We start from the raw sequence: 26,738 nt of genomic DNA on the forward strand, positions 1-26,738 counted from the left end.
GGGGAAGGAGTACCACTCAAGCACTCTCTAGATGAACCTTCTTTTATTTTTCTTAAAAGTCGACTGTAACTCTACAACTACTCAATCTGATATGAAACTCTTGCTCAACTAGTTTCAACCTGACCAGAACCGACTTTCCAAGGACGCTTCCATCATCCATCATCTAGCACTAATCAAGGGAAGTTAACACTTGCGCAGTTCTCGCATTAGTATAATTTCCATCGTAATATTAGCTCTGGTTTAGATCTGGTCAAACTAAGACAAGGTGAGGAATATAAAAACATTGTAAGGGACACTTTTGCAGAGTTAAAACTATACGTAATCACAAACTTAGAAAGAAAATAACGTTTAAAGACTGCTTCATGACAGCAAGATAAATATTATATTTGAAGAAGAAAGGACGGACTGGGGGACACTGCCTTTTACATAATTATTGAAGTGCGTAACGGAAGATGTATAACAATAGTTATTTACTCTTACAATCGACTCGAATTTAAAAGGGTAATTACAACCGTAATTGTAAAAACATTATGTCTAATTAAGAGAAACTACTATCTATCATGAATTCGGTTTAAAACTCGTAAAAATGGAACCAGCAATGATGGAAAATACGAAGAAAGATTATTTCCAAGAAAGTCCTGTAAAAGAATGATCTTTCAAGCCTTTGCTATTTACCCCTAACCAGTTTAAAAGGCGAGATGCCACGGTAATATAAAACACCTGTTTTATACCGAATTCATGATAAGAGAAAGTATACATTGATCATAGCTATAAACAGTTAAATGAAAACTAACAGTAAGTAAACTATGACCATTTTTTCATAGTGGAAGATAACACTGACTGATCTATGTTGTTAGAGGAGATGTTAACAGAGAACGAAAGGTCAACTTATTTTCCAAAGTTTCCCGAGTACATATAATAAACTTGTGGTACTTTTTTTTAATTCCCAACACCAACACAAGTAAAAGATAAAAGTTTAACGGGAAAATTTCCGTTAGCTGCGTGGCACTTGTACTTATAAAAAGGGAAAGGTAAAATATAGTTCTCGAAGACGAGTGTTCAGTGCCAATATGTAGAAATTATTCCAGACGTACACAAGTAAGTTATAATCTTTAAAGTTTGTAAAACAATACATGAGAACATTTTTCATCGATAGCCATTTTAACTTCTAATATTACTGCTCTACTCTCTGAATTTTTCTTTTGTCGTCGGAAATAGTAACTTGTCTGCCATTTTGCTAAAGCAAAAACGATGAAAAAAAAAAAATTATATTACACTTTGTACACGATGGATAAGATAGCAATGTAAAAATGACTCAAATGATAATATCAAGCCCAAATTTCTGTACGGACGAATACACAATTCAAGTTAGTAATAGGCCTTATTACGGTTTTCGACGCCATTTTGACGAGTAGGCAAACAGGCGTGAAAAAACAGTGTTTGTATGTCAAATAATTTTCATAAAACATCGCTTCTGAAAAATTCATGAATTGGAAACTTTTGGCACTAGGAAAGGGGTTTTAAGAAAAAAATTGGAGGGATGTAGCTGTGCCAGAAAGCGTCCAGTACTGTTTTGAACTTTTCCATACAAACACTGTTATTTCGAGTCTGTTTGCCTACTCGTCAAAATGGCGTTCAAAACCGTGATAAGGCTTATTAAATCGCTTACCACCAGCTAATGGGCGTTTTTGTCTCCATGGTTACGACCCAGACCTTTGACCACCTGTTTCTTTAGCGCGTTTTTACTTTCACAAGTTTTGGAATTAACGAAAACATGAAACACTAGCCAGGAACATTTCCACTAGTAAAATTGAGAAAGGAGAATGCTGAAAAATGAACCAATAGACCGCTGGTATTGGGGATGTTTTAAATATATCGTCCCAGCACTCTCCTGACATAACTCAACCACTGTTAAAGGTATGACAATAACACTTGGATATAAAATAGTACGTCACAGGATGTTTCCTTTGAGGTCCGCAACGAGATATTCTGACGTCATAATAGGTGGTAATTATGTCATGATTTCCAAATGGTGGGTAACTTGGATCCACCATTTCTCGATTTTCCCGAAACATCAGCAAAGCGCCAACATTGAATGAACAACCAAAACCATTAAAAGAACACACATAGGAGTTAAAAAACATTAAAGTTATAGTGTAAGAAATTTAATTTTTCTTCACTTAAAGATGTACCGTTTTCCATTTTCTAGAAGAACGACCTTGTCAAATGTCGTTTCCAGGGTTTCAAGTTTCATGGGTTCAAAGTCTCTGTGGGCAGAATCCAGGATTACAGAAGTCACGTATTTTATTTAAAGGGGGACAAAAACATAGCTTTCTTAACTTCTACGTCGAATTTAAAGTGCCAGATACATCCATTTCAAGTAGATACGAGTTAAAGCGCGCCTTTTAACATGTTAATATAACAATAAATAAAAAAATGAAAAATGATTTTGACATAATGCTCCCCCGTCTCTGCTTCCCCCTACCCCCCTCATTGGGGTAGAGTTGCTGGGCGCAGAGTCTCTGCAGAGTCCCACCCTCACCGGTCCACCCGCCGAGGGAGCTCCTAAAAAACCTGATGATGCTGAAAACATCATATAAGACGCGACAGCGTCTTTCCCTTTCATGTGGGACACATTTTCTTAGACGTGCACGAGGCACAGCCTAGTTTTGGTGCGAAGCTTGTTTTCGTCCTATACCGTCATAAAATTACTATGACAGAAGTCTTAACTCGTGGATTTCTTGACATCTTTTAGGTTGATGTCGATGACATCAAGGATTTTCTCGAAAATGTTCGTCTTAATCCACCAAAAAAAGTAAACACCGAGTTGAGTTACTCATTGGATTTTAGAGCTTCTAAGATGCATCCAATCTATAGAAATTCGTCTCCAAATTAGCCCGAAATTCATATTAAGAGCCGACAGCAAACGAAAAGGTTAAAAGACAGCAGGCTAACAGCAGGTACTTTTATTCATGTGGAATCCACTAGTTATTATTTATCGAAAAAGTCTACACCCGTGCGTGCGAAATATACCGCAGTTTTAGCGAAAAAGGTTGCGTTAATGGTCACAAGAAAGATGAGCCTTTCAAAGCTTGTCCGTGCGTTCCGGGTCGCATTGGAAATTTTGAAATTTTGATTTGTGTGGAGGGAGGAAAACCGGAGAACCCAGAAGAAACGCTCAGACCAAGGACGAGAACAGACAACAAATTCAACCCACATATGGCGTTAACGCCGGTAATCGAACCCGTGTCACACTGGTGGGAGGCGACTGCTCTCACCACCGCGCCATCCCTACAGCAAAAATGATTGACTAATTATCTAGCTATTTTAGTAAAAGGCCTGATTAATGTTCCACCCAAAAAAAAGTATTACTCATTACATAGTTATTCTAAGGTATGAAGCGCCTTTTCAATTAAAAATCACTATATCACATAACGAATAGTGAGCGTCATTAGCCAATCCGATACAGCAGCATTCATGATACAACGCGCGTTATTCTATCAGTACTTAGAGGAGTTGGATAATAATAAATAATATTAGTGCCTTTTACGTAAATATTGATGCCTCAAGGGTTAAAATAAAAAGGTCGTCATGCACAAGATTCAAAGCGTTCGTTGTAAAACAACGAGCTTTTCACCCCTTGCTGCTTCAATCTTGCCAGCTGTATGAGCTCAGTCTTGCATTTTTGTCTCAACTCTTTGTATGTCGCATTGAAGGACTCGTAAAATTCCTCCACGGTTGCTGTCATGGTGGCTGTTGCATTTGGATTTTCGGGGCATACTGAGTTTTGCCTGATTCCTGCAAAAAGATCAGTCAGAAAATAAACTTCTTGGAAGCATGGGGCTGGGGGAGTCATAAGGTTTTTGTTGTGAGATAATTTACTGAAGGCCGATTCTGAAACAAGAAACTGCATATCGGTCGACGTAACTATACAAATATTTAAAATACTGCTTGAAATTGAGTTCACTGTTTACTTTGTTCTTAATCTCTGTAATCTCCTTGCCATACCATCGGAGGTTTGTATATACTAACTGACTGCATCGTTGAACATATGCAAATGTTCGAAAACCTAATGGCATATGCCTTGTTTTCTGTTGCAGACTTCCAACAAATACCCTGGTGGAATCAGAGATGGTCATGCTTGGAATTTAATGAGCCATTTTATATCAGGCGAAAGTGCTTTTTGGTCCACTGTTTTGTAGAATTTTCAACCATTTGCATTTCCTGATACAGGAAGAGAATGTGTACAAAAGTTTATTGTTAAAAGAAAAAAACAAACAAACATACAAAACAATAACAATACACAACTGGTCCGAAACAAGAACCAACAACCTTCAGGTTGAAAGTTCGACTCGCTAAAATTCGAGTGAAAATAAAGTTTATGTATGTGTTTTGCTGGAACCATTTCTCTCCCCCGATGGTGCTGAGCTCTTTTCAACTTACTAATGTCAGGTCCAGATCTTATCCTCTTGTAGCATAATATCTGGAACAATATTCCACCGCAGAGGAACAGAGCGAGAGCAGCCAACGTAACATACAAGGTTGTGACATAATGCGGACTGCTGGGCTGAAAGAATGTCACGGGCTCCTCATTGTCGCTTACTTCCTGTACAGGTAAAAACCCATAAATGAGTTGAAAATTTACCAAAGAAGAAAAAAATCGGTTGAGATAAGTGGTAAGAGGATACAGCTGGTGTGAAGAAGGTCTTCGTCCCTTGCACGTGCCATGCTGTATGCTAATTACTCAGTTTGTACCTGTTGTATATTTATTTCACTGATTTTATAGTGCCCCAATTAACGTTACAGTGCTAAATATTTCGACACTTTATTATTGTCATTTATTTATTTATTTATTTATTTATTTATTTATTTATTTATATAAGTATCACTTGATGGGAAATAAAAACCGGAAGAACCATAATTAAAGAGGTACGCAATGGTGTTCATGCAGAAGGATAGATAGATAGGATGGGTGATTCGTGCTCACCTCGTTTCTTTGTTTTTCATTTCTGGTCTGTAGATACTCCGTCTGTACGTTCTTTGTAACGATGCTCTTTAACAATTCGTCGGCTATTTTCACAGCACCGCCTTGCAACAGAACGCCATGAGAGATTTCGGTCTCCAGTAGCTTGGCGACTTCAAACCAGGAACCATTGAACAAGTCTTTACGTTTGAGTGGAGTATACATGTCGACTAACACTGAGTCAACTTTTCCTGTCTTGAGAGCGTCCACCAGCTGCTCCACATCCGGTAATGTCGACCCTATATAATTGCAGTACACACAGTTCATGAGATGTAATACAACGTAATGGTTTAATTCAGTCCTTAATTAATTTTAAATACCAAAAACCTGTTAGATGTATTAGGTAAGTGATCTTTGCTTCATTTTTAGCTTACCTTCATACATACTTTACATACATAAATAGTTTATTTTGCATTTCCAACATTTACAAATTATATAACAGTTGTTGTATATTTAGAATTTTTTAAATGCATACGTAGTTGGTGCATTTAGCATTAAGATGGTTTCGGCGACATTACCGAACTAAACATAATCATAATTTCATCTTTTAATGGAAGATAACGAACTGTTTTTTGTACGTTACTATGGACGGATCGAGACCTCCGTTCATTCCGAAAAGTTGTTAGTCAGTGATAGATTCAGTCCGTCAGCCAGATTAAATGACCGTTACTCAGTCCGTCATACGGACAATCTTTTATTCTTTCATGATAGATTCAGCCAGCCAGTCAGTTTATATCAGTGAATGAGTGTTGGAACCCTTTCAGACGCGGTCACAACTGCTTCAGCAATAGTAATAATAACTATAATAGCAATAATAATTCTATATTTTACCAACGGTGAGTTTGCCACTAAGCGAACCAAGGGCAACTCGTTTTTCGGGTGAATCAGCTACAACAGCAACCTGTCAATTGAATAAGAATACAAGAATATAATGAGGCATTAGTACAAATTGGTTTTTATTTCTCTTAGGATAAGAAACAAAAGGTACAGTTTATTAGATGCCTATTTTACAGGCACCATGGCATCGTAGTTGGGGTGCCCGACTTGATTTGATTTGTGTTGTGTTGAGTTTAGTTGATTTGAATTGCTTTGATTTAAAGGGGTTACCCTCGATAGGGATAACCTCTGGTATCTCCTGTTCATGGTATCGATGTTAACATTGATCAGATTGAATAAATTATTATTATTATTATTATTATTATTATTATTATTATTATTATTATTATTATTATTATTATTATTATTATTATTATTATTATTATTAAAGCTGGGGTGTGCCAGGTTTAATCCCCGCTCAGACCGCTATGCATGCAGCTGGATTGCCCAAGATAGTTTGAACCATGTTTGTAATATAACCAACTTAAGTCTTCCCCTATCATTTAGTTTGTTTGTAGATTCAGTCTCAATTTCTGTCCAAAGAAATCAGGAGGACATAATCAGGCTTTTATCCCTCGATTCCACTGTTATCTTATAAAATTCCCCAGTTACAGAGTCTCTAATTTGCAATATTATATCCAACTATTACAGCGACAATTTTAAACAATTCTATGCTAACGTGAGCTATCCTTCAAAGAACTTAATTTTTATAGTCAACTTCTTGCTGTTTTCTTAACTAGAACTTCAGCAGTCAGTCAAAAGTCCGTTGGTCTAAGGTTAGTAAAATCGTCTATTGTTTGTTTTGTTGATGTTATCAATAAGTCGTTTGTAAGTGGCAGGTAGTTGTAGGCAACGGATGAGTGGCGGCTATTCTAAAGCTGTACGATCCGTGCGAGTCACAGTTGTGACAGGATTCGCGTCGTTGTTATGTTCGAAGAATATCTGTTTAAATGTTGCTCAAAGAGTGGCCGAGCGGCCTGTTTGGTTCATAGAACGAGTAGCATCTCTTATATTGTGTAGACTTATTCATTGTGTGTAACAATGAGAAAAGGCGTCTTAAGATATGTGAAAAGAATCATTTCCATTATTTTAGATAGCTATTTTTCACGTCCTTTCATCCGCCAAGTTAGTGGTTCTCTCTTACTCACAAGACAGTCTTCTATAAATAGTTCTGTTCAAGTTACTGACGGCGTATTACCATTTTTGTGTCTGTTCCACTTGGTGTTCCTATTGTATTCGTGACTGTAGTGACAGTCAGCAGTGATGATAAGGCGCCCATAAAAACAGAGAAAATGACCAGGCCGACTAAGAACCACATCATGGCGAATACTTTGGCAGGCGTAGATTTGGGACAAAGATCACCGTACCTACATTTCAACACGAAACGCCGTGAATGGAACAATAAAATAAATAGCAACAAGTGCAACAGTAACAAGATTACATGGAATAGAACAATAACGTACAGTAACTTTGACTACAATAACTAAGGACCTTACGACTCTACGGCCGTGATGGCAACGAGAACGAATCAAAGCAAAACTTTGTCTGAGCAATGCAACGTCACTATACGCTATCACAAAGGTTGCTGTTTTTGTCGTTAGTTCACCACAAGGGTGGTTCTTTCTTTTCTTCCCTTTCGTTTTCTAAAGAATATTTATTGTGCAACGTTTTGTTCCAAAAATGAACAATTAAGATATTTTTTTTACCCGACTGTCGTCATGGAAATGAATGACCACCAGAATCCTTGACCGACTCCTTTTGTGAACTGTCGAGGAAAGTTTTCAGGGTTTGCCTTGGAGTCCTACGAAGACAGCGAAAATGCAATTAAAAGACCCGTGCTAAGACGGAAAAAAATACAGAAATTAATCTATTTCAAATAGGAGGACGCCCCTTGTCAGTTCATTACTTTGATTTACACTGGTACCATATTTTAAAATAAAGCTCTCCAATCCAATCCAATCTATTAGCGAGCGTAAGTTGTGGTCTGCAGAGATATGCTGATATGCGAATGATCTCCCTCAGAATACGGCCTTATGGTGTTGTTATAAAAACAAGACCTTAATTTTTTTTATTCTGTATTCAATGTCAAATATTATTAAAATTAATTAAAGCTTGTGACAGCAACAAAATTTTACGTAAGATGATGTTGTTATGCCTGCTGTTACAGAGGTCCAAGAAAGCATATCTTGACACACATATTGCATTCAAAAGGTGAATACTGAAAGTCCTAGACGCGTGCCGCAAGCACGAACGCCTCATGTCACCGCAATTAATTCAATCTTATAAAAGCATATTCGCGGAAGAATCTTGCAAGTGATTCTTAGATGATTTTGGGTATACGTTTTTCAGTTCCTCTTTATAAAATTCAGTTTCCCATCCCTCTTGACAGTGGTTTGGTTCGGGCAGCTTCCACCACTTCGCAGGGATGACCTCTGTGTCTACGCGTCTTTTGATTCCCACGTTGTTTTATCTCCTAGCTCGATTAAAAAACAAACAAAACAACAACAACAAGAGTCTCTTGGCCGAGACGAAACGAACATTTCACAAGTATTTAACAACAACAACAAAATACCATATCTAGCTTGGAGCACTTGGGAATGAGGGAAACTAGTCTTAAAACAACATCTACCATGAATAATCACACAGTGATTCTTACCAAGAACCAGACAATGATTCCTGCTAACATAGCCATCGTAATCGTAACAACAGAAATTGGCCATGATTTCAAAACAGAACCACTCGTCGCTTTTGTCAAAATGGTGCTTAGCTGTTTCTTCCGTGTTATTACCACCACTCCTGGAACTCGTACAACTGGTATAAACTTGCTGTAAGAACTCTGACTATATGACGTCTTTGTGACCGGAAACACCAACTCTTTGCTGTTGCTGTCGTTAGTGTAGACAAGATTTGTTTTATTGTATTCTTCGCAGTAACCGCATGTGTCAGTTACAAGTTCTGAGATAACTTTTGTAAGCCCAGCGGGGACGTTGACAGAGTTGGAGTTGCGTGTTTTGAGTTCTTGGGAGCTGGATGCGACTGTGATGAATTCTGGACATGCGCAAGTCTCTGACAAGGAAAAAACACAGATCGACAAAGTTAAAGTGAAATGAAAATGATATCGGTGTGGTGTCTTCTCGCTAACCGTCACATGCTATCAGACGATTTCCATGGCGATATCAGGTTTATTTATTTTAGTGCCTGTTGCAAACATCTTGGAAGTACTTTTTCAGTTATATATCAATTATTTATATATTTTTCCAAAACAACAGCAACAACAAACTTTACTTGGGTATTTCAAAGAACTCTCATAGGGCTTGTAACTCAAAAGCCAACTCGTCTTCTTCCTGTATTCCACGCGTTCTATTACGTCCAAACGCTCAGTAATCAAAACATTAATATAAGCTGTCGATCATCTTAATTCTCGCATCAGAAATGCTTGACATCCTTGTGAGATTTCTTTCTATTGCGAGTCATTTAAAGCATTGGATAATAAAAAAGGTTACTGCTCATGTTGTAGCAAGCTAAGCGTATTTTTTTTACACGTCATTTAAATCCTAACATAATCCAAAACTCTCCTGAATGCTGTTGTTCCATTTTAACTCTTCACCTACCTCCATAGACTGGATCACTGTATTTCCCAAAACTATTTTCAGTGATTGATACCATCCAAATCTTGTATCTCGAGAAAGATGAAAGGTTTTTCAGAAGATACTCCGTAGAACTGCTGCAAATGATTAGTTTCTTCATCTCAGAGTTATCAACGGAGTTCCCATTGAGTCTGACAAGTTTATACAGCAACTCATATCCCCGAATATCTCCATTAACACCTTTAAATGTCTGAGGATCCCAGGTAACTTTTATCGTTGTTAGTGTTCTTCTGAATGACGCGTTGATCCTAGGAGTGGTCTCTTCAGGAGCTGATAAAAGTATACCAAAAATCAAAGTCTAATGCGCCGGTCAATTCCACCTTCAACGTCCCCCTCCGAGGCATACTGAGGGCATCTGTATAATTTTTTCGGTGCCCAGGGAGTAGGGCTTTTGACGCGAAATATGTAAAAAATGTATACCATATGTTCAATATGTGTTTTGTACAAATATGTTTTATGTTGTTAAAGGTGGCACTAAAACGTAGGTGAAACTGCCTCTTTAAGGACACGTTTATTTCTAAGCAGATTTCATATGAAATGCAATAGAAAAACTGAAAATAACTGAGAAAGTGTCTTGTATTTCACAAACTAGCACGCGTAAAAATTGTGTCACAAGCGGATTGGTAAAATTCCTTTTTATGGCAATTGGTGGAGGGGGGGGGGGGGGGAGGGGAGGAAAGCATTGTTATTGGGGTTTCTATGACTAGTCACATCACCGTTTACCACTATAATACCAAGTAAGACCAAGAAAATTCACCTACGTTTTTCTATTGAGAGACATTCGGTGAGGTTTCCTAACCCTTTTCTGGTAAAGGCGGCTACTTGAATACAGCCAGTTGTCTCCACACTGACGTTTGTTATGCATGGCCCGATAACAGTTGTAATATTCTCATCACGGAGAAGCACAAGGTATCCTTGAAGTAGTCCTGTAAGACCGCTCAGTGGTTCCCACTGAACTAGTACGGACGAAAACCCATAACTGTGAGCTGACGACTTTGGAGGAGGCAGCACTAGGACGAAAGGAAAAAAAATCTGTGTTATTTCTATTCTCTTGCTTTGGGTAGATTTCAAGTAAAATTGGTAAAATCAAGACCAATGTAACGTGGATAGTACTCCGCTAAATCCCAGTGGATTCGACGAATGCACTAAGGGCGGTTTGTGTACGCAGTTAGCCGCGTTCAGATTTGGTATTGTTCCTCTAATCGAGTTTAGAAAGTGGCATTTCCAACATTCAATCTGATAAAACTCGTTTAATAAGGAAGAGTCAGATCTCTGTTTGAGAACGATTTGCTGTGAGTAGAGGTACAACGGCCTCTTTACGCAGCCAAAACACTTTTTTTTTCTTTATAATTTTCATACTTGCAGGATTTTGACAACTTTGCGGCGAAAACCGTTGTTCCTTAAAATGCCAACCGGGTAAAACTGATAATTAATTGAAAATTTGCCATTTTATTAAACCCAAGTGGGTGGGCTTATTGTGCCCGCGGTCGCTCTATAACTTCAGGACATTTTCAGAAATTTATCTGGAAAAATTCAATGTTGTAGGTTAGCGTTGATTGACTTTTATGTTACATGGCAACTAATTGTTAACTCGGGTTTTTTTTTTTTTCAGAAAATAGAAAATACCTTTTTAAAATGAAGAAAAATCCCTTTTCTTCCCTGACTTTTATGTTTTTAGCTCATAGTAGTGTTTCTTTATTGGTTTTACTTACTTTTCGTTCAATTTTGGCGCTTTCCTGGAGTTTTGGGAAAATTCAGAAATCCAAGATGGCGGATCCAAGATGGCCACAAGTGGCAATCATGACCTAGTTACCGCGTCATATGACGTCATAACTTTGCGATGCGGTCCTCAAAGGAGACATCTTTGGACGTATCCATCCTCTAACTCTCATTATCGCAGCTCATACACTTGCAAAGTTAAGAAGGGCAGGCACAATCAGCCTCCCCCCTTCCGCCGGCCCCAAAAGACAAAAAAATAGCCCGTTCTAGATAGGGTTAGCTCGGAATTTTATTGAGTTTCTGAGCCTAGGAGGGGTGGAAGGCATCAAAGTTTCCCCGTCCTGGCCGGTTAACTTGATCAACTGCATTAAAGCTATTGAAAGACACTTGTAGTGTATATAGTACGTCAAAAACTATTTCCTTCGTGGCATTTACGCATTTGTTCCGTACAGAGGCAATCTCGGATTTCTCAGACAAATTTCGACATGGCTGTCAAAATCTTGTTCATATAAAAAACTAACGTGAACAATGGACTATCATACCAAATTGTTGGCAGATAGATTTCAGGAAAGGTGGCAAATTTAGTGGTTTTAACTTCAATATTGAAAAGGCTGTAAATGTTCAAGATCCTGTCATACTGAATAGGCCGGTGTCGTGGGGATTTTAAACGTTTGGTGAAAATGGTGCAATAATACGTTAACGTAGTTACAAAATAGCTGTAGAACACCAAATAAACTGAATTCGTAAAAGGAAAAACATGTGATGTGTTCTTTTGTAGCGCCATCTCAAAACGAAAAAGTGAGAACTTTTTAAAATATTGTCTAACATTGTTTAAGGTGATTGCTGCGCTGACCCAGCCGATCTATCACCAGAAACACTCATTGGAAATTTTAGTACACTTAAGGGTGGTAACGTGCAACAAAACTGGACCATTGGGTTCCGGTTTCCGTTGACAGGAAAGTATTTGGGTTTTTTGCATAACACCAAATGCCCATGACACTTCCTCTTTAATTGAATTCAAATGAAAAGTGAGGTGAGCAACATCTTACCACACGCTACGGTAAGGAAGAAACATCCGCTGACTGGACCCTCTCCTGAGATGATGAATGCACGAACTTGAACACAATAGTTTGAATAAAGCTGCAAACCATTAAGCATCACAGCATATTGGCTGCTGTCTTTACGCATATAGGTAACAATGTGTGAGCTATTATTGTCATTCACACTGTAGTATGATATACGGTATCCAAGAACGACTTCACTTTCACTGCCATCAGGGACTGGATCCCAGGAAATATTGAATGATGTCGAGTTGATTTTCTGGGCGGATAAAATGGTTGGGGCCTTGATGGAGACTGAAACATAAGTAAAAATCACATTAATAAATCACCAAAAAATATTAAATGAACATGGTGACTTAAACATAAGGACATGAAAAAGTACTGAAGAAGACTAACGTCTTAAAAAAAAAACAAAAAAAAACAAAGAAGTTATTACGATATGTACGCAATAAGCTGAGTACAACTTTTGCTGAGCATTACTGAAGAGAAAATTTGAAGTAGTTAAAAAGAAGACTTTTAAAAGTCTCTAATATTAAAAAAATTGACACAGAAGACGACTTTCCTTTGTGCAATTCCTGTGAAGAAAAAATACCCCATTCCCGTAAGAAAAAGTAACAATACGGTAATATCTGACGCCTCCTTTCCTTTTGCCGAATGTTGGACATTTAGTGTCCTTAAAACTATCATCAAATTTCCAAGGGGGAAACCACAAACAAATCACGGTCCCTCAAAGAGAAAAACTCTATCGTTTAAATGGATAGTGCAGTCTAGGTCATCAGATTTCATTTGCTAAGTTACTGCGCGGGCAAGTACACTGTAACACGACATTGCGTGATCGGTTTGGATTGAAGGTGCTAAAACCAGGAATTGCTCCTAGAATTTTGTTTATCTCATTATGCAATAAAGTGAGTATGTCCAAATAATTTAATATTGGGTTACAACCTGAACATTACGACTTACTTTTCTTAGTGTAAAAGTAGACACATTTACTAAGTTCTCCATTGCCCTCCACCAAGATGAAACCAATTCGCGCGCAGTATTTGAAAAATGCCGAGAGATTTCCAATCTCAATACTTGTGGCATTTGGATCAACTGTAAAGTTCCTTATCAACTCGCCCTTCAGTTGTTTTGTAGCGCGCTTCAACCTGCGTCCTCTCGGTCCCAGGCTCAGCACCAACACTCGGTAGCCTAACAACGTAGCTTTACCAGAGTACGGTTTCCATTGAATTATGATTGAAGAAGAACTTTTATTCATGGTTGTGAAGTCAGAAGGTGGATCTAATTCTGTGATTAATGACCCTAGAAAAAGAGGAAATAAATTGATGAACTTCTCACTCGAGTTCGATGAAAGGTATTTTGAACTTTATTTATAAAGCGAAGACTACTTTGTGTCAAATGTGACCCTCCATACAAAATTGATTCCACAAGCGGATTGGAAGCCACGCTTCCACTAAAACACATGATAATAATACGATAATACTGCGCACAAGTCAAGCGTTGATGTAGCCAGTGCATAACAGCGTTTATATTTAGCCGCACGAAAAGCGCGAGTTGATGCCACATATTACGCATAATCTGGTCATCACTATTGTATTAAACCCAAGATTTCGGGTATTTGTTGGACACGTCACCAGCAGATGCTAGGGTATTTTCCCACCCCTCCCAATTAAAAAGGGAAACCCCTTGAAAACGAACTGACAAGTTACCTAAACAGTTCTGAAGAACGCATTCTTTTGTCTCGGTATCGTTTTTTCCACATGAAAGATTTCCAATACAATGTTTTGTTCTTTTCCTAACGCCAATGCCACAAGTTACAATGCAGTTACTCCAAGACCCCCAAATACTCCAACCTTATGACAACAGATAAATAAACAAATGGTTTAATATAAGAAGTTAAACAAGAACGTATAACAACTATCAATATCAGTATTTACAACGACTTCTGAATCTCACATCTTAAACTGCATAAGTAAAGGTAGTATCATGACCTGTTGTGGTATTTGGCAATAATATCGCGACTTGTATTTCAAAATTGTCCAAAATACCACGAGCTGCGAGACGGCGAGTGTTATTTTGGATAATTTTGATTGATTTTACTATGGCAAAAAGATTTTGGTAGCCATGTTTCTGGAAACATGAAATTTTTGTCTTGTACAATAAACTTGAAATTAGTTACTTGCATTCCTTTTTAGCGTTTCATTATTTCTATTGAGTTTACGTGCACGGTTTTCTAATATTTTCAAAAATAAAGAAATGCAAGCTGGCGTCTACGAACAGCAAATGACGTATTTCCTGCGTGATATGACGTCATCATCCCATTGTGAACCTCAAAGGAAACAGTTTGGGACGTACTTCAATGTACCCTCCAAGTTTCAGTATCATAGCTTTAATGTTCTTGACAAAAAGAAGAGGGGACAAAAGCCCCAGCAGCTCCCACTCTACCCATCACAATCACCCATATCAAGTTATAAAACAACAGGCGACATTTTGTAAGGTTTGATCACATTATGCTTCATCTATTTGAGAATTATCAAGCACTTCCCTAGCCTCCCATGCAGATGCTCTTTGGACTTGTTACGAAATCAATTCAAAAAGAGATGCGTGACGAGTCCTTAGAGCGTCTTCGTAAGAGGTTAACACTTCCTCCGCTTCCACAAAGTCATACTGAATAACTTAGAGAGCGCTCGATTGACGCAATTTCGGAATTGGAATACATATGATGATTACCAATAGTCCATAATAAGAGGTTATTGGAGTTACTGGGACACAAAATGGCTCTTAAATTATAGTGTATTAGCGAAAGTGTGACGATACGTCTTCCCAAAAAGAGAAAAGAGAAATACAGTAGAAATGTAATAGCTATTCCGCTTATTCATATTCTGAAATACGGTCAATCGAACGTTGTGTGTAGTAATGTGTAGTAAACTGGACAAATTTTCACTTTCACAGTTGTTCCGAGTTTTTTTCACTTTTTTACAAAAAAACAACAGTATAAAGGTATGGTGAATGACTTATAACTCATTTCAATCATGCTAGTGACACGTTCATTTCATATTAAAATTGTGTTATTATATTTGTTATCAGAGGTTTCGGTTGTACCTTGTTCTTCTATGAAGCAGCCACTTGAGAACCCGTTTCCATATCTGGTATATGCATAAACCGCCACACAGTCCACGTCTTCTGATTTAAGTCCTTTGATCGTAGCTCTGCGAGACTCTACCTTCTTATCCCACACGTTAATCAATACATTGCGTTTGAAGGCCGCCACCCTGTATCCTTGAAGGTAAAAGCCATGAAAATAAACAGGCAAAGGTAGCCACGAGACCTCTAATATAGCATCCGAGAACGAATAAGTGACATTTTCAGGCGCACGGGTTGGCACTGCAAGGAAACAAACAGATATAGGCGTCACTATAGTTGAGAGAATACAAAATATTTCAAACTCCTACAGAACTTTGGAGCTCATTAATGGCACAATTTGTACTCATAAGGCAATAGTAGATATTAATTCATTAACTTGGTTTTCCTTGGCAATAACTGTTAGCTTAAAAGCTAAGAACTGTTGTATTTATGTACCTCTATCTAAATATCCTTTTCCATAAATTTCCATCCTGAAGCATAGCATTCCTTCCCATTGTGTGGGTACTAGGCTCACATATTGTGCCACAACTCCAGATTCCAAATATTTTTTCTTCACAGCATAGCTGTTTTTGTTGCCTTTAAATACCTGAAAGTAATTTTGTCGGTTAACATCGGCAAAAAGGTCGCATTGCTCATTTTAATTTACAATGTAGGAACGAATATTGGACTTGAGATTTCAACATAGCTAAGTGTACATACCACAAGCCATCCTCTTCTCTCCCGGGACAACGGGGAGAACATTACTTATAGATAGAATCATGAGATCTCAAATAAATATTAAACTGTGGTGTCACTAGATTTAGTGATTTCTATACTCGTACTTCATTCAGCAAATCAATAGACTTGGAGACTCACGTCTCAAAATAAGCCTAGAAAATGGATTCCGCGGCAAACCTTGTTACTTTGTCTGTATGGCATAAATTGATAGGGCAATAAATGAGGCGTACAAATACTGTCATATACTCTTTAAAAATACAAATTATTTTTAGGGGCATGATATACTCGCAACGTAGAGCTATCTCTCGATTCCAAATCCAAAATCTCGTCAAAACGAAAAGCAGGCAATAGGAACGAGAGTGAAACAAACCCTTTAGAATGTTTTTAATCCTCAAACCCCAACCTTTTGGGAAATCAACTTTTAAAGACACCCGATGTTTCTTTACACGTTTCAATATTGGTCACGCATGAAAATAAAACTTGCCCACAAATATTAAAATAGCGAAAGCCCCTGTGAGAGTGGCAAGAAACAAGACGAATTTGTACAACACTGGCAGGTTACCAGACTAATTCTGTTGGTTTGGATGCTGCGCATGCGCTTTGACATAGATATTATTAGAATAATTTAAGCTTTGCGTACAACAACTTTATTCCAATGCCAATTCACTCACAGCACAGGATACATTTGGGCGAATCATACCCATGTTATTAGTATTTCGCAGTCAGTAATAGCTGTTGGCTATAGCTCTAGCTGTAATTGGAAGAACAGACTCAAGTAAGGAAAATGGGAGAGAAAGGATTTTTTTCCGTCAGCCATACCTTCCGCTGATGTCTTCTATACTCAGCCAGTCAGGTTAAAACTTACAACTAGTGTGATGTAAGCTGCTTTTAAAGACTGTGCAAAACAATTTCTCCGTTTAAAGAAATTTAAAGTCCTGGTACCTGCTGACCTCAGGCGTGTGCACAAAATACTTGGTTGAGAACCGAACAAAATTTGGTGGAGAATATAAAATACAGAATACAAACCTCGCTGCTTTTCATTTGTAAATGCAAACTAGTTAGCATAAGAACAGCATGATCTACATATGAAAAACAGTGAGGTTTGTATCAAAACAAGGTCACCCCCAGCCTCGCTTCCAATCCAAGACCAGGTCACTAAGCACACAACTGTAAACTGGCCTATTCAGCACTTTCTTTGAGTTAGCAGATGCACCAGCATGATATTAAAAATTGCTTAACAGATCTCGATTAATAAGATTGCATTGTAAATGAATACGAATTACTTTAAGATTACATAATTGTTGACGCAAACGTCGATTTTTAAAGATGGGGAGACTTTTTTATTAATTTTTCATAAACACACGAACCTTTATGGCTCCGTTTTCCATGTAATAATTCGCATCAGAATATGCCATCGCCAGTTGTACCTTGTATGCTTTAACGTGACCTTTACCGCCCGAGTATCCTTGAGTACCAATCGCGCAAATCAAATGAGGAGCTTGAAGGAAAACTTTGAAGTAAACAAACTCACTAGGGGACGAACACCATCCTCCTGGTGAACCCAGGCGAGGATAAATGGAAATGGATTGGGGATCCTGGCTGGAAATGAAGGAAGTGTCTGGAATTGCTTTGTTCTCCATACCAAGAGGAAGGTTTGAGCAGTCTTCGTATGGCCAGTTGTAATCTGTAATTTAAAATGGTATTAGGAATAGAAAAGAAAAAAAAGAAGAAGAAGATAATGAAAAACAAGACTTCTGAAAATTCTCAAAAAAGTGATTACTATCTTGAGATCACTCAAATTATTAATGTAATAACAGTAGTTCTGTAATTTTTCTTTCTTTTTCTCATTAAATTTACCAGTCAGTTACGTCTCATATTTTACATCCTTCCATAATCCTTAATATTAGTGTTACCTGTTGTTACTTTTACAGCTGGTGCTTTTTTCTTCTTCACCCGCCTCGATTAGCTAGGTAAATTCGGGTGGAAGAACTTTTGTAGAAATTTTTCATGCTTTAAAGCACCCCTTAACGCATTACACGCGAGTCTGATCAGCCATGAAAACATAGCAAAACACACCAGGTGAGCTTTTTCAGACTTAATTGAATATTCATCCCCGAAAAAACGATTACGAAACATGACAATACTTTTAAAATTTATCGTTAAAAGCAGATGACTAAGATGACGCATGTGAATGAGTTTGAATGAGCTCAATGTATATATTGGCAGAAGTGGCTTTAAGATTTATATACCTAAAGAGATGATACTCTCGCCGTAACCAACTGCTTTCTTGATGTAGTACAAGACATCTATCACTGAAGATCCTTACATTCTCAAGATTGTTATATTCTATGACTTTGATGACTCACCTTTTCGCTTGCAGATGAAGTCACAACGTAATGAGCACGATTTGTTGACCCACAATCCACTACTTCGATAAATAGCACCACATTCGCCGACCTCCTTCGCAGGGGGAGTAATGACGTTATGCCACAACGAAAATGTTACTGGAAAGCCACCCGTCCATCTAGGTTCATCTCCATAGAAACGCAATCCAATCCACGAACAAGAAGAACTTGTATTTATTAAAGATTTTACGAACAGGTTTTCAGCGTCGCTGTGAATGGAAACCAACCTAGAATTTTTATCGGAACAATTGAGATTGGCATCGTCCCAGGAAACTGTCTGAACACTGAAACTACGGTAACAGTTGCCTCCAGAATTGTTCCATCCGGGTAAGCATACTGTAAAGACGAAATAGAAAATGGCGGAAATGTTGATCAGCAGAGTGCTATGGCAGCCAATGAATGGAAGAACTACGTTTGGATGAAGTAGGACGCATCCTTATCTGGCGGAATGTTAACCAGGTTCGGGATAAGTTGTAGTAACAGGTGAAAGAATGAATAATAGAATGATAAATGGATGAAGTTATTTTAAGTTATTTAAGGCACTCGTTAGTAGTCTGTATCAACTGATCTTCAATTCCTGGTCTAGACACAAATGATGTTGCAGAAATTTTGATAATGCCGGTACATAACTTCACAAGGCATCGTGCGGCGATTAAACTAATGCGGTAAAAAAAGCTATTGAAAAAACGTGGCAGAATCTAATTTATACGTTGAGATTTCCTTAGCTGTGTCCTGAGCCCAGCATAGCTAGCGTCCGGTTCTTTTTAGGATTCATAAGGTCCGTCGGTCACACAGGTCCTGTTTTCAGTATTGAAACAAACGAGTCTCCGAGCTTTGCAGCCTTAGGAGTTTACTGTTCATTTCCCTGCTGTTTTTCTCTTTCGTTTTCAGAAATCATAATTTTTTGACGTATTTTCTGTCTCTGTGTCGGATTTATTTTATGTTATTTTTTTCTTTCTGACACCATTTTTTTAAATTATATTGTATTAACGTAGGTTCCACTGAAAATTAAAACATAAGCATTTTAAGCATTATTTTTGTGGCGTTTTGTTTGTTTGTTTATGTTTAACATGACGCCACAGGTTTGGCGAAGAGCCACATTATCACCATCTTAGTCATGTGATTCGGGGTCGAATAACAAGGTTGGTGTTATGTGAGGTTTGAGTTTGCCACTGGTTGGTGTCATTTTCGAGGGTTGTTGTCCTATTTTTGTCCTCACGTTTACTGGTTCAATAAAAATTACCTGAAGTGGTAGTAAAGTTCACACAGTCACTCCATGGACCGTCTCCCATATCATTATAGGCCATCAACGATACACAGTAGTTACTGTTTATATCAATTTCCTTGAGTTTGTAGGAGGGTTCGTTCAAACCTGCGAAGTATTTGGAAGATCCTTCGTTTGAAAGTGAAAGGTTATATTTATAAGTCTCTCCTCCAAAGGCAAAGTAATGTGGTAATGTATTCCAACTTATGACGGCCATTCGCATGGTGACAATGTCCACAGAAATATTTAACGGTGGGCCAGTTGGTGGGCCTGTGCGAAAAAGATAAATTGAGGTTGATTCGAAACGATCTCAACAACGACAACTGCTTCAGTAACACTAGAATAACAGAACAATAACTTTTATTATATACCTAGACTTTCAACAAAACAAAACGAGCACTGTGATTGGTTGATTCCTGGTCACGTGCCTCTGATCAAATACAAATGTATCCCGACCATGTTACAATTCCGCAGTTGTTGCCCTCTCAGTTGTTTGCTTGTTTGTTTGTTTTGCTGAAATTGTTGAAGGGAAAGTCTAAATATATAACAAAGCACTTATAATAATAATAATAATAATAATAATAATAATAATAATAATAATAATAATAATAATAATAACTTTATTAACGTGTCAAGAAATGTAGCTGAGGGGAGAAGTCCCCTCTACTAATAGTGGACACCTAACTAAATTCTAGAAATTTCTAAAAAATGAATTAAAATTTACATCGTAAACCATATTAATAAAATTTCATACATCAATCGCAAAAAATCATGTAAACCCTAGTCATTCTCGGCATAGGTTGCAGCCTCGACAGTTACTGACATTTGCTGCTAGGGAAGTAAGGTCCTGATTACGTATGACTCTTTTGAATTGCTTCAGAGAGGGTTGATATCTTATTCTAGGAGTGAGATCATTCCACAGTTTAGGCCCTAGGTAACGAAGTGAGTGTTTTCCATATGTCACCGAAGAGAATCGAGGTTGAACAAATTCTCGCTTCCTTAAGTAATACGAACCACTGTCTAATTGGCAAAGATTACAAAGCCTCTGTGGCAGTAATTCATGCTTAATCTTATACATGAAGATGGCAATGTCCTGCAATCGTCTGTTGTATAACGATGGTATGTCTGCTTTTGCCAGTAGTTTCTCGTAGCTAGAATGTTTGTCCTTAAAAACTGCCCTGAGTCCTCTTTCTTGTATGCATTCAAGCTTTCTCCTATCGCTTGCCTTGCAGAAGTGCCAGGTGAGGTGGCAATAAGTAAGCAATGGTAAGATAGCAGCTTTATATAGCTGCAGCTTGGCTTCTGTTGGTATCAGGGAAACTAGTTAGTTTTGTTTTCCCTCGAGTCCTGATGTTTCCCGAGACGAACAGGACTCTCGGGAAAAGAAAGCTAACTGTTTCCCTCGGGACCATACATTAAGTGTATAATGACATCAACAGCTGCAGTAACGAGAACAACAACAACAGTGCATCGATATCAGTAACAACAGCAACAATAACAACAATACTAACAGAAACTGTAAAACCAACAATGCAACAAAATAGCATAAACGTATCAACAGTTACGTAACTAAGAAGAAAAACATCAAAAACTAAAATAACTACAGCAGCAATAATAAATGAGCAACTGCAGAAATTCTTATAAATAACGTCAAATACAACAGGGTCCAAAGCAATACATGAACAAGTACGGCAAAAGAGCCGGAAAGCAAGGCTTATTTCACGATTAGAGAATTATACTATTTCAAGCCAAGAACGATTTGTTTAGAGTATTAAAGAAAATACCTTGAAGCCCTAAAGAGGAATATTAGATTCAAGCAATAGATTTCCCTAACAGTGAAATTAGCCGTACTTCTACATTAATTTGTTATTTCGTCAATTATTGCTGATTAATCCTTAACTACATAATCCGGTAATTGTAGCGGTCCTTACAAACACAGCTGTTGGTTTTAATAGCCTTAAATGGCTTGAAGGTTTGTTCATCACATTAATCTCCAGTCGTTATTTTCAATTTTATTATCTGAAAAATATCTGATCTTGGAAATGTATAGCGTACAGACCTAATCTACCAAAATTTTGAGTGTTAAAGGTCTGACATAGAGAATTGGAGGATAGATATGGGAATTACGTTCAAACTGCGGCCATCTTGGATTTCTAGATTTACCCAAAGGAGGTCAGAAAACCACCAAAATTAACTATACAGTAAACCTTAGAACAACAATAAACTAAAGTAGAGACATAACATTTATGGTTAGAAAGCTAAGGTTGTTAACTTAAACCAGAAACATTTCGACTTCTGATTGAAAAACTTCCTTCAAACTGTGGTTGCCATGATCAAATTCATTGAAAACTGATTTACCAGATCAAACTCGGAAAAAGTAGAAAAGGCTAGTGGCGTTTGTCCAAGTGTTGAAATAAAGTGCTAAATGATAAATCTTCAAAAGTTGGGGAGGGTTGCCTCCCCCTCCCTCGTTTAGGTAGGAATAACTAGATGGTGCTGGATATGGTATTTGCATGTAAACTTATGCTCAAAATTACGACAGTTACCAACCTGTTGCTGCAGGCATGCCATAAATTTCAATTCTCAAGCAAGGGTGAACACAGAAGCTCACTGGCCAGATGCGAACGTACTGAGCTTTGGGTTCGAATTTCAATTCCTGCTTGACCACTTCGTACGAATTATTGTTTCCTTTTATAATCTACAAAGAAAACCGCAAAAAGATGACAAACTACAACGGTAATGCACGTGAGACAAAAGAGCTAGTGCCAACAACACTCACCCCTCTAAATGATATCATACAACGTTAGTTCTAAATCAGAAATGTAAATCATAGATTTATCTATTTTTTTGTTTACCAGCTAGTGTTGATAAGTAAACACAAGCACAAAAAAGAAACACAGTGTTGGTACGTAGGATAAGAAAACGCTTGAAAAACATCCCAGCGAAGCTGAACAGAACGAAGGATTTACCTACCAATGAGCTAAGTTAATAAATACAAATTTGCTCGACCTCACGAACGGAAAAGCTCATTGGCCAGCGAATTGTGCGCTCGTACCGCGTGTAAGTAGCAATCTACGTGTCCGCTGTCAGTAGGGGTTGGGAACATTTGATGATACGATGTGTAATAACACAAAATAAAATGATGACTGGGAAGTGAAGCTCAGGAGTTACAAAGAAGTGGTAAGTTCACGATTTCAGATTTTGCTGTATGGCGCAACAGTCCGTATGACTTGAGAGGATATGAAAAGGCCGTTGTCCTACGATTTTCCTCCTATTTTATGAAAAATTCTATTCGTTATAGAGGCGCTGTGTTATGGGATTTGGTCTCAGATTATTTTAAAGACTCTTGTAGTTTTAAGCAACTTCACAGAAAGGTACAATCTGATCCCACATTTAGGGAATTCAGATTTACTAGTGCATAAAAATTACAAAAGTTCATTATGCATCGTCCTACTTTTACTTTTAAGTCTGATTATGTATTTCCTTTTGTAGGTTAATTAGATAATAGTTAGTTACACACGACCCCTCAAGCATGTAATGCTTTTATTCTCATCGTGTTTAAATAAAGGATCTTACTTGCTTACAATTAACTATAAAAATGAGCGAAAAAACAGAACGACGTTTCGGTGTCATCGTGGCACCATTATTAAGTAAAGAATGCAACAGAAAAGATAATTTATACATGAAGTAAAGGTGTGAAATAGAATAAATTAAATTAAAACTAAAAGTAACTGTCCGATCCAGTTACGCTTTCATTGAGCCAAACGCTAGCTCCAGTTTATGCTGAGGGAGCCGCGGTGGTTAGTGTACTTTGCGTAACATATAACTAAACTTTTTTGCTGTATTCCACTTCAGCCATGTTGTAAGTGCGCCTTTGAGTGAAAATCTGGATACTTTCAGATAGCGGGTGCGTGAAAGCTGTAAGGTATGTTGGTCACGCGAGTGCATCTAATACGTCTACAGTATTTACTTACACCAGTTACAATACTTTCTTCAAAGTAGTGTTATTTAAAACAATCAAGCTGCACTCATTTATCACCTCGCCAGTCCCATGGTTGAACCATTCCCATATTGAGCCATTGGTGGACAACTGCAATCGATACGTCATTGTATATGCACCAATCTCGTGAAGACCTTGCGTGGCGAGTGCACAGATGCTGTGCGGTGAGTCTAATGACACCTCCAAGTATTCATGTGAAGAGTTTGTTTGCGGGCACCATGCTTCTTCTCCTGTAAGCCGAGCTTTTCCAGGGTATTTGTTATGGAATGACGAAGACGCTGTCATGTTGCCTTCAGGGAAGAGTCCATTTTCAAACCCGAGTGCCGTGTTGTTGCACGTTTCATTGTCCGTTTCCTGCGCGACTATAATGAAAGTGACTAATTTAATACAATTTCGGCTTTAATGCATTTTTAAGCTTTCTACCGATGTTGTTAAGTTCTATTAACGTTGTCAAGTTTTAACTGCGAAAACATAAATTTCTGTGTTACTTTGCTACTGATGCTGTCAATAAATCCAAAACAAATGCGCCATTCCACATTTTATTTATGCCAAATGTCACGTTTCAGGTTCCCTTATAAAATGAAGAAAAATTAGAAACATCAGGGGGTGCGTTTCTCAAACTACCGATGAGCTTTCACGTCCGAAAAGTATTTTTGTTATATCCCTATTCTATTGCTTGTCGGTAGAATTTTCTACAAAATAACCCAACGTGTTTCTTAATCTTGAAAAGTTTAAAATGTTTTGCCTTTCAAAACTATTAAAATAGTAATTTTCGGGTCGGAAAATTCCACGTGAGTTTCCAGAATCGCACGCCGGCCAGACCCTCACAAAAAGACTTCATCGAGTCTCCAAGCTTTCGTTCACGGAAAACTCTTCTCGTTGATTCAACCTATGAAGAACAGTTTTTTTTATTTTATCTATTTTGTCGTCTCCTTGTAGTTTTAAGATTCATTAATTCCATCGTGTGTTTGCCACTTACCTTTCCTTTCACACACAAACGGTTTGAGTTGAACACAATTTTCTTGGTACCATTCCCCGGTATTATTACACTGATCTATTGCTCCGCTTTTACAAATTCCCACACAGAAACTACTGTTCTTTTGTTTATTTTTCCAACTTCCATTATATCCAATTCCTGAACCATCCACCCATGTGTAATCTAACATGGATTGGTTCCATTCAGCGCCAATCCAAGAAACGTTCTTGGATTGAGATGCAACGAAGTTATTTTCATCATTACTTGCGATGGTCACCAATTGAGAATTGCGGCTGATGCAACTTTCTTTGGCCTTTGTCCATTTTGCTGGTTCACTTATTGTCAAGTAGCAGGACTCTTTGTGTCTCAACCAGGACATTAGACACGCTAGAAGCAAGGAAATAGCAATTTTATTTGAGTTTTAAAGTCCTTTTGAAAGAACTAAGTTCATAGTGTCGAGTTTATTGTCTTAAGGGGCCTGCTCTGTGGTCAATATTTGACTGGTTCGTATTCAGCATTATCGTCGCAATCTGAGGTTGAAACCTTTTCGGAGGTCAGCTGTTATTCGTGTTCCTTGGAATGCAGGAATATCACACTATCTTATTTTGCCGTGCCTTCTTAATTCCTGCAGAACTGTTACAAAAGATTATGAACTTCACAACCAGTAATTCTTGCATATAATATCAAGCTGCTTTCTCGACAGATACATGCCATTATTCATCTACGTACACTCTACCGTCACACCAAGACTTTATCCAAAAAAACTCGACCCCAAAAGCTGTAGACTTATAATGCGGCGTGAGCGCTAACTATATGGATTAACAACTTTTTTTAACACCGAATATAGACTTGAAACCCTATTCAGCCTGAAGAGGAGAAGACACAAAGTACCCGCGCTGACTTTCATGTGTCAGTTTTGTAAACTTTATCTCTGACTTGATGTTTCGTTATCAACATGTACAAAACTTTAACAGCCCAATTTTATTCGATTCCAAATTTGTTTTAATCCTTGTTTTCTCTGGTAACTTTACATTTTTACACAATTCTGATTCTAATTCATTGGTTTTGATAAATATTGTACTAATTTGGACGGTTTTCTTAGTTTTAAGGATATCGAAAAATACAAAATGGCAGCTGTAAAGAACAAGTGACGTTATTTCACGTAATATGACGCCATCAGTACCTGACTTAAGGCATCTTAAAAGAAACAACTTGGGACCTCACGCTCAAGGTCGCATCTCCTTAAAGTTACGGAGCAAACACGAGGAAGAGTGTTTCACGCGATTTCCAAAGACCAAGAAGTGTGTTGAATACACGAGGCGCAGCCGTGTATTTTTTAACCAACTTCGTGGTTGTCGGAAATCGTATGAAACACTCTTTTGAGTGTTTGATATAGCTTCACAATCCAATGATAATTCTGAGAGAAATTCACAAAATTTCATAATTTCATAATTAAGATCACGAGTTTGCAAATCTTCTTCTTGGTAGTGATTTGCATTGTTTTAATGACATAGGGAGTGTAATTTTTACCAACCTCCATCTTGAGTTGTTATGTTGATGCATTTGTTAGCAGGGCCATCTCCATATTCGTCAAAAGCCAACACTGTCACACAGTAGGTGGTGTTCTTCTTAAGGGGCCCAACAACAAAATTATTCACCTCTGAACCAAACGTATAATCCCACATGCCATTATCTCCAGAGAAAACTAGCCTGTATCCCCTCTGTTGTCCAGCAAAAAAATAGCCTTTTAGAGGGCTCCATTTTACCCCAACAACGTAGGGGACAGTTTTATGAAGACTGAGCTCTTCAATTTGGGGTGAGCGCGTGGGACCTGTATAAAGATAAGTCAGTTGAGACGATTGTAGATAAAAAAATTATCAGCAAATTTTTTTAAAAGCCATTAAAACTT

General features: G+C 37.8%; 1 protein-coding gene across 3 annotated transcripts in view; it reads right to left on the reverse strand.

The window, feature by feature from the left end:
• Window positions 1–237: 237 nt before the first annotated feature.
• LOC146466260 (uncharacterized) overlaps window positions 238–26,738 on the reverse strand; it is a 32,941-nt gene continuing 6,440 nt past the window's right edge. Inside the window, exons 9-29 of one of the 3 annotated variants that reach the window (XM_085127552.1) lie at window positions 26,364–26,660; window positions 24,833–25,216; window positions 23,893–24,215; window positions 22,404–22,551; window positions 19,833–20,123; window positions 18,551–18,925; window positions 17,552–17,868; window positions 15,903–16,053; window positions 15,426–15,707; window positions 14,033–14,176; window positions 13,287–13,604; window positions 12,315–12,620; window positions 10,308–10,556; window positions 9,511–9,816; window positions 8,556–8,965; window positions 7,606–7,700; window positions 7,098–7,266; window positions 5,855–5,924; window positions 4,988–5,262; window positions 4,444–4,606; window positions 238–3,798 (exon numbers count right to left, since the gene is read on the reverse strand). In XM_085127552.1, coding sequence (XP_084983678.1) covers window positions 3,590–3,798; window positions 4,444–4,606; window positions 4,988–5,262; window positions 5,855–5,924; window positions 7,098–7,266; window positions 7,606–7,700; window positions 8,556–8,965; window positions 9,511–9,816; window positions 10,308–10,556; window positions 12,315–12,620; window positions 13,287–13,604; window positions 14,033–14,176; window positions 15,426–15,707; window positions 15,903–16,053; window positions 17,552–17,868; window positions 18,551–18,925; window positions 19,833–20,123; window positions 22,404–22,551; window positions 23,893–24,215; window positions 24,833–25,216; window positions 26,364–26,660 — 5,282 coding nt within the window. In that variant the 3' untranslated portion in view covers window positions 238–3,589. Of the gene's footprint in view, window positions 3,799–4,443; window positions 4,607–4,987; window positions 5,263–5,854; window positions 5,925–7,097; window positions 7,267–7,605; window positions 7,701–8,555; window positions 8,966–9,510; window positions 9,817–10,307; window positions 10,557–12,314; window positions 12,621–13,286; window positions 13,626–14,032; window positions 14,177–15,425; window positions 15,708–15,902; window positions 16,054–17,551; window positions 17,869–18,550; window positions 18,926–19,832; window positions 20,124–22,403; window positions 22,552–23,892; window positions 24,216–24,832; window positions 25,217–26,363; window positions 26,661–26,738 lie in introns of all 3 variants that reach the window. The other 2 variants (XM_085127553.1, XM_085127554.1) reach the window with 2 other exon arrangements.

Source organism: Pavona decussata, unplaced genomic scaffold (assembly GCF_977016875.1).
Source record: "Pavona decussata unplaced genomic scaffold, jaPavDecu1.1 SCAFFOLD_149, whole genome shotgun sequence".
Lineage (NCBI taxonomy): Eukaryota > Metazoa > Cnidaria > Anthozoa > Scleractinia > Agariciidae > Pavona > Pavona decussata.